Below are 13,099 nucleotides of genomic sequence, written 5' to 3'. Positions count from 1 at the left end.
CTACCTTTGCAGGGGCAAAACACTTGTGAACAGGAGCAAAAAGGAGAGTAACAAGAGAATTTTTTTCTAGAATGAAAAATCCATCTTCCTTAGCAAGACCTCCATAATTTTTGGTTAGCTCTATTGAAATATTTAAGAGGAGAAAGTAGGTCATAACGATACTTTAAAATATGAGAAGTGGTGACAGCTTAATGTAGTATGAGAAGAAAAGCTAGTTAAAACGTTGTAAAATTCAAGCCTTCTACTTGCCTGGATGGTTTAATGGACATAGTTGTCATTTTAGCTGCTTAAAACTTCATGCTAAAAAGATGTGTCAGATTTCCCTGTGCTTACATGGCAATTTTCCCAAGTAGATTGTGAAACTGAGAAGATAAGTTATTTTACAATTCATGGGGGATCTGCTATTCAACTGGATAGCAAGTATGAAGATAAGCAGCATGCAAAGTACTGGAACAGAAAATCTTGGTTTCTGAGAAAAGCTTTGCTTGCTTTCTAGTTTCTTTAACATTGCTTTTGTCCTGCTGTGGTGTCAACTGCCAGGCTGGGGCAAAATACCTTAAAAATTAGAAGCTCAGAACATACCTTCTCCCTTTCTGGTTGATTGACAGTTCAAAAAAGGTTAATTTCCCAGGGCAAAACATTTTCTCTATGAAATTTCCAAGTGAAGACTAAAATTCTTTCAGAAAGAAAAAAAAAAAGTATCTTTCTCTAAGACATGATAGGACATGCTAGGATGTCACTGACATCGGCAAAACTACTTTGGTAGTTCCATTGGTGTACATCATACACCAAAATTGGATCTCTTTGCCCAAATATGGACATTATCAGCTGAAAAATACCTTGAGGTTTTTCCTTCTTCCCAGTGTATGAGGTGCTGTCAATCCTCAAGCATCACAGATACCCTGGGATTGTATGGGTTTGCCTGTGGTTAGAAAAGCACAGCTCAGTATCTACTGCATCTCTTGCTTGCTTTACATTTAGAAGCATCAGTACCAAAACCAGCTACACAGGTACTGAGTACGCAACACCAGCTGAAGGTACGTAACTTGGAGGTGCAGCATCAGTGCAACTGCAAACATTCACTGCACGAACAGAGTTAACAGAAGTGGAATAATTTCTATTTCAGTCGCCTGCAGTAAGGTAGTGACTAAGTGAACGGGTGAAAAATCAACAGCATTGCCTGAAGTATTTTATAATACCAAGGCATCAATTTTTTGGTAATTTAAAACTGACACTAATTTAGCTATGTAGCAGTCTCTTATGACTGTCTAACGCCTTTTTAAGCTTATAAAAGAAAATATCACATACTGCCAAAAACTCTGCTTATTTTAATAAAGACTAATACCAAAAAAGAGAAGTTTCACTGCCTCTCCTGATGAGTTGCTGTGAAGTCTGCAAGGACTGTAAGTGCATAGCTTCAACTGCCTAGTGGGAGCCAAGGCACTTGTCGTACAATTTATATAAAATAGTTTAGGAATCTCATTTACATTTTAACAAGTAATGCAGGTGTTGAGGAGTCTCCAGTTCGGTGCCTTTGGAAATCTCACCCACCTACAAGGAGAGAACTATGGGATGGGCCTCTCCCTACATTCTTGTTTTATTACTGGCCTTTGCAACAGCTGAAAGTCAGGTTGACGGGACACCAAGGACCTCAACGCCCTGCTGACAGAGTCTGAGTGACTCATAGAGATTGCCAGAAGATGTGGTGCTGCCAACTCTTTTGATTTCCCTGTGAGTCTCCCTCTACTTGGTGTTCTTCCTCAAAGCCTTGCTTTATTTACATTACAACATGAGAGTTTCAGCTGTCATTAAAAAGCAAAGGCGTGGGTCTTGTTTGGACAACACCAACCTTACAGGCTCCAGAATCAAAAGGGGAGGACAAAAAGACCTGATAGTTCTTGCTTGTGTAAATTTCATGATTTTAAGCTGGCTCCAGAACCCTGTTTTGGTAGAGAAAGGCAATGTTGGAGTCAAAGCACAAGGCATTTCTTAGTGCTTCTTGTTGAAGGAAGGTCTTGGACACCATGTGGAGAAGGTGGCATAATGCTTCTTGGACACAGTGAGGAGGAAGGAACCATGAACCAACTGTAGAAAGGGGGGAATGTCAACCTGAGTTGCCAGATTAAAACACCCTCAGGACAGTCTGTCTCCAGGATTTTGTGGAGCTAGAAATGCTGCCAGAGGAATAGGTCTTCCTCAGGCATTTCATTTCCCAGGCAAATTACATCCAGAAGATACAAAAAGTGAATGAAAGAAACCAAGCAGAAAGAAATTAACTGAACTCTAGGCACTTTGCTCAGAAAGGATTTGGCTGCAATGTTGGCTGAAGGACTTGGATCTCATTTTTCCACACCAAGTAGCCCATCCCTAGGCTGGCTATCTTGGGCCCAGTTCAGCAGTAATACAGTCACTATTTCCTTGAACTGAAAGCACATTGTCACCTGCTTGTGCTAGGGAAGAATAAAAGTTCTTGTCTACCAGAGCTACATGAAAAGGAAAAGAAAAACAGATTTTGTAATAGAGTTGCTGAGATCAAAGCAAACCTTCTTTCTCCATAATTGGATTGACTCTTTTAGGCTTTTGATCTGAAGTATGTCACTCAGAATATAGCACACAAACAAATCATCAGATTGTCAAGGTGCTGAGAACCAGGGTTAAGCTGAAATACTCCAGCAATTATACCCTCCAAATTAAATCAAGCCCTGCTGCACGGGACTAACTTCTTCTACCCTGCACACATATATATTTCCCTACACAAAACCCATAAAGTGAAGCATTTAGTATAAGCTTTACTCATCCTGCTGGATGCTGATTAGTTGAAAAATGCTGGTAAGTAACGGATCCCAGAGAAGTAAATGTTTATGCTTGCCTAAACCTAGCCAAGGAAATTTTCTATGGTGGAAAAACTGCCTCACCATGTAGAGTGCCATAACCAGGAGGGTATTAATAGAAATAAAAATATAAGTGCCTCCTTGTTTACAGTTCTGAATTTAACTGTTAGGTTGCCAGAGCGGGGAATATAATTTCTCTAGAGACACAGAGCAGAACCTAAGTGCTAAGCACAAAACCCTAATTCAATGGGAATGTTTCATAGGAACCCAATCCTGTTTCCGTCTAGGCAATAGCAAACCAGAGGGAGTAAGTCCAGTCTCTAGACACCTAAATAGCAACTCCCTCTCTCTGCCGTGCAACTAAGCCAAATGCATAAAAATATTTTTAGCTTAAAGAGACATGCATAATCTGGATTTGACTGTCCACATATTATGTAGGTATAGAGGTCTCGAAGATAATTGCATTCCTAAAAGTTTCCTGCATAAAGTTTCTTGGAGAAAGAGGAGCAGAGTGCTGTGTCTGACTGCCCAAAGTCCAAACCCACACATTACTACACATCAGAGAAATCACAGAGAAAGCACCTTCAGAAATCTCCCAATGTCAAAAATCCATGAGTCTAGGTTTGAAACCCATCTTGAGGTGCAACTGTAGGAAATCAGGCTCTGCTAATCCCCATGCTCACAAAACTGAATGTTACAAAGTGAAACCTGACAGCCCGCTCGCTCCTCTTGAGGCAATTTTAATGCTGCCCGGTCTTCAGTGACTTCAGGCAGAGTTTCATCCTGTGCTGCACCTGCTGATGTCTGGGCAATGTCTACTGACTCCCAATGAGACAAGAGTTTGCAGCATGCTCCCAAGTCCACAGAAGACTCTTAATAAATAAATAAGTAACACCTCCTGTATCTCATGAACTCTGATCTTATTTTAAGATCACTTGACCATTTCATATGCCATTCTTTGGCCTTTCACATCCAGCAGTGCACCCCACTTCAGTCTTTATTTGACGGTGCAGGACTGTTCTCAGGGGTCAGGAGAACATAATGGTCCTTCCAAAAGCCACATCTTGCATGAGAGCTCCCAGTACCCACTCTCCAACCTCAAACCACGTGGTGCTGTGTGTGCCTACCACACACAGTCTTAACATTTGCCTTGTTCAACACAAGGAGACCCAGCAAGATGTCCAGGTAACTAAGAGTTTTAAAACAGGCCTGGATACCATTTTTGTAAAAACACTAATATCCTTTAGAAATGGAGGAGCAAGGAGAGCCATCTGCAATCTCTTACAGGTGACTGTGAAAGCTGTGGTGAGTCATGTATTTACAGTATGCTCTATCCACACACAAAGGTCTTGTCAAAATTTGTGCAACATACAATGAACCACAATCTGATTATGAGGTCACATTTTTCCTCCATTTACCACTCTCCTGTTTCTTTCTTTCCCTACTGAAAGGTTATGTAGGATTTGCAGCCCTTTCTACCAAGGTGTTGACATGTCAGTTAGGTCTCTAACTCAAATATGCTGAAGAAAACTACTGTGAAGGTTTAAGACCACCCTGACCTAAGACTGACCATCCCTGAGCCAGTGATTTCTGGATGGGAAGTAAGTGTGAGTTTGTGTCTCAACCACCCATTTCACCATCCTGAACAGTGAGATGTATTAGAGGAGTAACATCTTACTGAAACTTGATTCACCAGATTTATCCACCAGAGCCCCAAGAAGAGGGGACAAATGCCTGGAAGCAAGAATTAGAGAACACCAAGCTTTCCCCCAACTCAATTACAATTTGCAGCTTCTTGTGGGCAATGGGAGGAGACTCCTTACAGCCACAGGTTGGAGGCAGCTGCACAACAGGAGCTTTACTGAGCCCTTGGAATTAGGCAGATAACACTGACAGGAATAAAATTATACCCAAGTTATTATTCACCTCTTATCTTATGGAGTGTTGAGTAGGTTTCACTCCATCACCCCTCAGTCGACTATCTGAAGACACACACAACACGCCCAACAACGTTGCCTGCAGCTGCCCCCCGTTACCTGTGCGAATTTCCCGGTACACATCACCCCGTTCCAGCGTGGGACAGTGAGACACCCAGGATGATGCAGCAAGTAGTTGTCTGCTCTGCCTATGAAAGTGTCCGGATACCCTGTCACTGAGCCATCCAGGTCATGGAAGATGGACATTTTGTCACCGTCATTATCATTGCTTCCAAACCACTGGCCCGATCTGCCAAAAAACACTTTCAGTCCAACCTAGCAGGAGAAAATAAGAAAAATTACTGGTTAGCTCTAAGTAATGACTTGGATTTGCAGTGTTCTAACAGCTAAAACAATGATACAGCTAGAAATAGAAAGCTCTATTGTCTGAGTAAAGAGTTTTGCTTTGCCTCGTCCATTTAAAAAAATTTCCAGTTGTATTGGTTTTCCCTCTCATTTCTTAATCCCAGTAGATATGTTCACAAAAATTAGACTTTTGGTTCTTTGAAATGCACTCGCACAACCATGTATTCCTTGAAATGACACAGCAATAAATTGTGTGGTGTCAAAAGGAAGAGGAGGACTCAAAGGGTAGGGAAGTACTGGAAGATTATGAAATTTACTGAGGAATATCACAGCTGTGATCAAAGAAACACAAATTACTAGATATTTGGTGAATTTTCTCATATATTTTCAATGACTGTTCTAAGTGCTTCTGTGAGTGCCATTTTTTTCTCATTGTTCCCCCTTATATAACTCATAAGAGACAGCAATTCTCAGAATTGGCTCTTGTGCACATTCTAATACATCCCTGAAGAATTTTTTTTTAGGGAAGAGAAATAACAGGAAGCAGCATTATCCTCATTATGCATAGCTCTGTTTTCAAGATTTTTCAGTAGCTAAGTAAAAGAATCTGTCCTGATACGAAAATCCAACAAAACAAGGAAACTGCAGATGTTCAGCAAAAAAGCATGGAATATTTTAATGTCTGCAGAGAAAATTATTACAGTGTGCGACAATTAAGTTCTGAAGTAATCAAGAAAAAAAATACTCCAGGTCAAGCACTCTGAATGAATCCTGCAGCAATGTGTATGAAAGCAGACAGCATAAATGGCAACTGGATCACGCCGACCCAAAGGACTGTAATTTGTTCTATTTAGCCCAACTAATTTTAATTGGACTGTGCACATGAGTAAGAATTAGGGTCAGCAGGATTAGCCTGCAAGTTTACTAAGGGCTTTAAAGGTTTTATTTTAACAATAATAAACAGAACAGCTTAGGAGAATAGGAGGGTCATTGTGATTCTGAGTTAGATGGAAAGTCCCATTGGCTTAAAAAGAATGACCAATGCAGCAAGAACTACTTGCAGAACAAAAGTCTTTATTCCTTTAAAATTAAATTAGAGCCTAGAACCATTTTTCTGCCACCTTCTTGTCTGAGTCTCATAAACACCTGAAGCAGTCTCATTTAGAGGAGGCTCAAACACATGGGAATTTAATGTGTATTTTTGAGTGTTTTAAAACCTTTTCTTACTGCACCAGAGGAAATTTTTGCCCAAAGGGCTACTTGGCAAAGTAGGAGGAGTCCAAAAGTTGGGGTTTTTTTCTTTAATTTTAATTTATAAAAGAGAAGATATTAAACAATGTAAACAGTGTGCTGCAGCTCAAAGCTCCATTATAAATACTTTGTGACAGTGCACTTCTGGAGTTGAATATGAAAACAGGAACTTCACTGAGGAGGAGAACAAAGTCAGCTGTACTTCAAAACAAACTAAGGCTCAGCCAGTACAGCTTACATTTGATTAACACTCTCAGTGTTTCTGTCCAGCAGCAAACAGTTTTGGTGCTAATGCTAATCTGATCTCTAACATTCTCCTCTAAAAAGTCTGAAAGTCAGAAAAGAAATGGAAATGTTAATGAGCAGTGTCACTGCTTTTATCAGTCTCAAAGTTACCTTACTTTTGTACACTGCAGGACAGGGGTGCACTGAGTTTGCAGTTACAGCTATGGCAACATGTATTTTTTTCTAAGTGAACACACATGAACAAAGACTGAGCTCGTCAGGTGTGTCCATGTAAAGCTAGGAATGAGCTAGAAGAGGGTGCAGAGACAGGTCATGTCTAGCTACCACACTGCTGTTCAGACACCTAATTTTCATTAGGTGTGGACTACCTGGAAGTGAAATGGTATAAAGGTTACTTGAATTACCTGTCCAAAGCCTGACAGGGAGACCTGACAGATGATGGTTATGTGAGTACGTAATCTCTTAGGGATATGCTAACTCAACCTGTCCAAGGGCAGCACACCTAACACACCCGAAGAGAAGTCCTGAACACTGCAGTGAAAAACACTTGCTATATTAAAAATTATTAACGTACTAGAACACATCATAATAACTTGCAACCTTTCCTAAAATTCAAGTGTTGGCACAAGCTGCCAACAAAAGCCTGTATCACTGTTATAATTTTAAGGAAAGCCCTTTCAACCAGTGTGAATCTTCCTATATTTTACCACCCAAGCACCCTGCCCTCTTTAGCATGGCTTTTACTCTGCTGGAGTGATGCTAGCCCTCACCCTGCAAGTCCTTTTGGTCAGCAGTCTCTTCAGGGTTGTTTTTAATTTTTTTTCCTGCTCTCTTTTTCAGGGGATAAGAGACTTCCACTTTAACTCAGTGTCTGCTTTTCTTTTTCCCCATCATGAACTGTTTGCCAGCTTCTGCATTAAGACATTAGGAAGCGCCCATCTCTTAGGTAGGCAGAACTGCAATCCCATGGGAGTTGCTAGACCACAGCCAGGAGCAAGTGCTGGCCTCTCTGAGCTCTTCTGGGGACCACAAACACACCCAACGGAGACTGCAGAGATTCTCTGGCACAAGTAATTTCAGAGATGCCATAGTGTTGGCACAGCGAGGAGTAGAATAAGTTTGAATCCACCCTAAGCTCCTGGCTGCAGGGAAAAAATAACCAGCAGGACTATTAGCAATGGATGTGAATTGGGACAGTTTGTGAGTCTTCTGCACCTACTGGAGGTGGCCTTGTTCATGGGAGTCCAAAACATCACATACAACCTCTGGTTCCTCACCTCACTCTACAGGAGCTGTGCAGCGAAAGGACAGAGGGATGAGTTGATTGCTATTTTATGACAAAAAAGAGATATGTCAGGTCTTCTTAAGAAATGATGCACAAGTGTCCTGTTCAGGCATGTCTCTGTTCTGGGCTGGGGCCATCTTCTTTGAGGTCTCAAAGTCCTACTGACTAACAGTAACCAGATCTACTGAAGACCACAACCAGCATGTCCTCAGCTGGATTAAGACCAACTACTGCTTCCACTGCTTTGAAATAACTTCTAAAAAGCACCCTTCTTAAAACAAACAAACAAACAAGCCTAGCAATAATTGATAAATGTACAGATATCTTAGTATGTGAGATTTAGGTTTGTCAATGGAAAGGCAACTAGAATACTTTTTGCAGAGCGTAATGTTTAGTTTTACTTGTCTGTTATTTTAATGCTGGAATTAAAAAAGACCTGACTGGCTTTATTATTTTGTTGTCTAACCAATCCGCTGATTAGTCTGATTAATTATACAATTATTCCTTCAGCATGACTAGTAGTTTTGTCATCACTATATAACTTGCAGTAGTGTTTAATTTCTTCTTAAAAAACAACTGTAAAATGATTGTCCTTTAGGGAATTAGTACTTAGCTACCCTTTAAAAAGTAATAAAATTAAGCCTGGAGATGGAAAATTAATTAAAACAGTCTACAGGCTCTATCTTAACAAGTCAAAGACATATTGTCCCATATAGCAATTAGCAACGAAACAATAAACTAACCGTGGTCCTTCAAGTTTGAAATCAGATTTAACACATCTGGGTTCAATCCGGATAAAACAGAATCAAAATGAAAAGTGCTGGGATGCAGGTGGTTACAAACATAAATGGTTTTTAAGTTGGCAAAATACCAACTTCACAAATGGATATTTCTTGGAAATGTACGTGCAATAAATAATTATTGGGATAATGTCATTAGGTTTTTTGTAATAGGCTGACACTGTACTATTTTAATTTGCTTTGCAGAAGTCTTCTGACCATTTTTACCTTGAAAACCTCAGATCTTAAAGGCGTTGCAGTACCAAACTGCCTCTCAGACAAAAAATGCTGGAATATTTAACAGGCTCATTGGCCTCAAATGGTGCAACTGTATTAAAAAGCTGCATTTTCAGCCATTCAAGATGTAATCATCCCCTTTGCTAATGTGCACAGGTATCACCTGTCTGAAATCATTCTGTTGAACAGAGTCCTACAGCCGCTACTGGAGGAAAATTTCCACACTCTTCCATTCCACCAATTGAACTTTTTCATCATACATTTTCCTCTAAGTTCCCCTCCCCAGTTCCAGGTTGATTTTCTCATTCATGTTCCCCATGACCATCTTATAACTATTTCCCCAAGGGAGGACATAAAGAAGGTACAGCAAATTAGCCCTTATTCTTGTTCCAAAGCTCTCTCAAGCATCTAAGGTAACTAAGATCTCTTTACTGAAATGCACAAGAACCGTGTTTTCTTTAGAGGAGAAGTCAAGTGACTGCAATCAACATCATCCTTTCGTGAAATACCCTCCTGTTGTTGGTCTAAAGTGTACCAGAGAGGGGACAGACAAATTAACTGCTTGCCAGTGGGAGTGATATTGGTCAATCCCAGAGCAATGGAAATTTTCCTCAAGATAAAGCCAAACCTCAAGCCAAAGTTACTACAGTTCATGGACACCCTAACAAGTATGGACCTTGTTTGAAAAAAGCTAAGGAGAGGTTATGATCCTTGGGAGCAAGCCAGGTGGAATGTTTTATTTCCCGAGCCAAGCGTTCAGGGTCATGACCCTGGCAGGAATCCAGGACGAGTATCCTACGGCCAAGGCAGGGATACAGACTCCCATTCTGCTGTCTCTGCTCAGGGGAAGTCCCTGTTGTGCTCAACAGGAATTTTACTGCTGACCTCAGAAACTAGGACGTGGCTTTGCTTCTAAGTGCATTTGTTATTTCTGTATAAGAATTGGATTGCAGCTTACTGTCTCCTGACATCTCATTTGGGTCCCTCTCAACCCCTGAGGCCAGGTCCTCACCAGGTCCCCAGCACATATAAGGTGGTAATGCTGCACCAGTGGTGTCCCAGATCTTCTGGTTACAAGGTAAAACCTACCTCTAATGCAGATTTTTTAATGTATGTCTGCCCAGGCATAAGATACCATCGCATTTTACTAGCTTATAAATAACTTTCACTTGGGAAAAAAAAAAAAAAAAGTGTTGCCAAAATGAATTGACACTATGCACCAATGTAACACATACCACTGCATGAAAACTCCTGGTCTAGGATAGATCTTTCAGCACTTCTAAAAACTTCAAAAACCTGCACATCTAACGGCACATATTTCTGCTTTTCTTACTTACACTCTTCTCCATCAGGATCTGCGACACATTATTCTGGGGGCTTATCTGCCAGGAGTTTTTCATGAAGAACCCAATGGCACTTGAGTATCTGTCAACAGTCGGGATGAACTTCTTGAAAGTGCATTTTGCCATTCTGACAGGCCCATCATAAATCTGGAATCCACGAATAGGGAACGTCCTGTGAGATTTAAAAACACAGAGATTTAAACACAGTCCTGTGTTAAAAGCTTGGGCAAAATCTGAGTCTTCTCCTGAAGCCACAGAAAGATATTAACAAGTAGCTAAACCACCTTTCCTTTCCCAAAACTGGGATCTGGACACTTATCACACAGTTAATGAAACAAAAAACTCTGCTGAACATCCTCTACAGGATAAGGATTAAGAGGCAAAAAAAAAATTACTCGCAAGCTTGCCTAAGGCTTGTAAGCTGGGGTAAAGCAGTTCAAAACCCTTGTCCCCAGCCACCCAGGAGTTCATCACCATGAGTTCATCACCATGAGGAAGACCCAAAGGGCTGTGTGACAGCATTGCCATCAGGTTCCCTGTTCCAGGGCAGATGGGTTTCTCAGGAAAACATCAGCATGATTGAAAAAATAGTATCAGTCAGACTCCCTGGGGGCAAGTGTCTCCTTGGAAGCAAGCGCCAAGTGGTGCAGCACAGTTTCTCCTCTCCCTACAAGTCATTTCCACAAGATACCTAGGACCCAGTCCACCGTATTTCATACAGAGAAGTGATTTCTGCAGTATCGGTCCACGGACATGCTGTCAAGGTATCAGAGTTGAAGGAGACACCACTGGAGTCACAGGTAAGGACCTGCCCCTTCCACGGTTTGTTTTGAGAAGGCGCCAAGTTTTGCTTGGCCCCAGCCGTGGCCAGTTAAAGGGTGGCCTGCATCAGCTTCACAGACACTAATGAAGCTGGCCAGTAGAGGCATGGAAGGGTAGGTCAATACCTACTGAGTCCAGAAAGAGATACTCAGACATGACAGTCACAAAGCTGACAGCACATGGGCACACAGGCTCTCTCCAGCCTGGCGGTCACCAGGGCACAGATTCCCTCCCCAGCCCTGATGTTTTTTCTTACTGGTTGGCTCCAGAGGTCCAGAAACACTTTGCCAGTTGGAAACACCAGGCACACTGTTTCTTGACCAAATAATTCTTCAATTTCCAGAATTGTTATCTCAGTAGTTGGGTTTGGTACAATTCCTACATCCCATTTTGCACTATGGCGTAATGAAAGAACAGATATCAGATGTTTTGGCATACTCCTTCCCACAAGTACATTGCCTAACAATATCACAGATGATTAGAGCTTGTTTGAACTGCAAAGGAACTTTTTTGCAAATGCAATTAAAATAATAACACTGATAATAACTGAGGGTAGCTCTGATTATTCTTGCTGTCCTACACAGAGCCCATTCTTGTGTCATTTATGGCCAAGCCATATATAGCCAGGGCTGTGTGCATGACATGTCTGCTGAGTACCGCTTATTACTTAATTTTATATTCCTCATAGAGGATTTAATGATTGGTGAGCATGACGGAGAACATACATTAGGGTAGAATTTAGGCTTGGGGAAGCACACCTTGCTATGGGGATGTGGGTAGGCACCATGGTTACTAGACAGGAGGCTGTGCTGCTATCAAAACAGAAAATAGCATACAGGTATTGAAAGAGAAATAAGATGCAATACTGAAAAATGGTTTCTCCTTTGTCAGACTGGCCACGTTTGCCCAGCTACGTCTGCAGGAGGGATGGTGGCATGGTGTATGGGAGCTGTGCCATCAGCTCGATGCTGTGCTACTGAAGCACTACACAAAAGCCATTTGGTATCTTTCAGATTCTCTAATCCATTCTCCAGTGACTAATAAATTAAGCAGAAAATTAAATCAAGCACATTCAGTTGAGAATGCTCTCAAGCTGTTGGCCTGAAGAGTGAGTTTATTTGGATGCTTATTATTTCTGGCCTGTACGATAATTTAAACACCCAGTATAAATTACTTGTTGGTAGTCACATTCATTCCTGAGGCTTTTCTTCTAGCTTATGCTAACGCCAAGAAGAAGTGGCAGAAGAATAACTCACTTGTTTCTGGGCAGTGTTCTGTATTCCCCATTTGCCCCTTTTCCCCAGTAGCTGTTTTGGCCTCCCTGGGAGCCAAAGTTGCTGCTTTCTCCAACAAAAATGGAGCGTGTAACCTCCAGGCTGGAGCCTTCATCAGTTGGAAAAGTCCCATCACTACAAAGCAAAGAAACACCAGGTAACTGTGCAGCACAGCACAACTGATTAACACTTTAACTACACCACAGACACAGCAGAACTTCCTTATTACTTTGGAAAAAAGTGCATGCACCTTTGTAACAGCCTGCTTTAAAATCTGTTTAGAAACCAGCATGTTAGTGCTTGGTTAGTGTTTGGGCATCAGTAATACAGGTAGCTTAGTCTGGGTAAAACCAGCTCTACCCTATATATATATATATATATATATATATATATATATATATATATATATATATATATATATATATATATATATATATATATATATATATATATATATATATATAAAATTGCTTTATACCAAGTTGCTTTATAAATTTTTAGCTACATCCCTGAAGCAAGAGCCAAATATCACTGATGCTCATTGCCTGCAGTGGGCTTTGGATATGGCTTATTTTTGTAGGTCTTTTGCAGGAGGGGTCGAGACGAGAGCTGCAGGAGCATGGTAGACACCAGCAGAGGAGGCAGGAGACCTGCTGTGCCACCACGTGGGGCCATCCCAGCCACCCTGCCCTGGCAGCACATGAGCTACAGGCAGTGCTGTTCCACTGGGATGGAGCAGAAGAAAAGTC

At 41.3% G+C, this 13,099-nt stretch overlaps 2 protein-coding genes across 4 annotated transcripts in view; both read right to left on the bottom strand.

Annotated features, from left to right (window-relative positions):
* The window catches only part of LOC141948050 (cell surface hyaluronidase CEMIP2-like), a 55,114-nt gene that overhangs the window by 24,003 nt on the left and 18,012 nt on the right, over positions 1–13,099 (bottom strand). The window contains exons 15-17 of the mRNA XM_074880014.1: positions 12,333–12,485; positions 10,249–10,426; positions 4,868–5,083 (exon numbers count right to left, since the gene is read on the bottom strand). Coding sequence (XP_074736115.1) covers positions 4,868–5,083; positions 10,249–10,426; positions 12,333–12,485 — 547 coding nt within the window. The remainder of the gene's footprint in view (positions 1–4,867; positions 5,084–10,248; positions 10,427–12,332; positions 12,486–13,099) is intronic.
* Positions 1–13,099, bottom strand: part of CEMIP (cell migration inducing hyaluronidase 1) — a 114,365-nt gene that overhangs the window by 87,600 nt on the left and 13,666 nt on the right. The window lies entirely within an intron of this gene.

The sequence above is a fragment of the Strix uralensis genome, chromosome 11, assembly GCF_047716275.1.
Source record: "Strix uralensis isolate ZFMK-TIS-50842 chromosome 11, bStrUra1, whole genome shotgun sequence".
In the NCBI taxonomy this organism is placed as follows: domain Eukaryota; kingdom Metazoa; phylum Chordata; class Aves; order Strigiformes; family Strigidae; genus Strix; species Strix uralensis.
The sequence above is the reverse complement of the archived record's forward strand: the minus strand, read 5'-3'. Positions and strand labels throughout refer to the sequence as shown.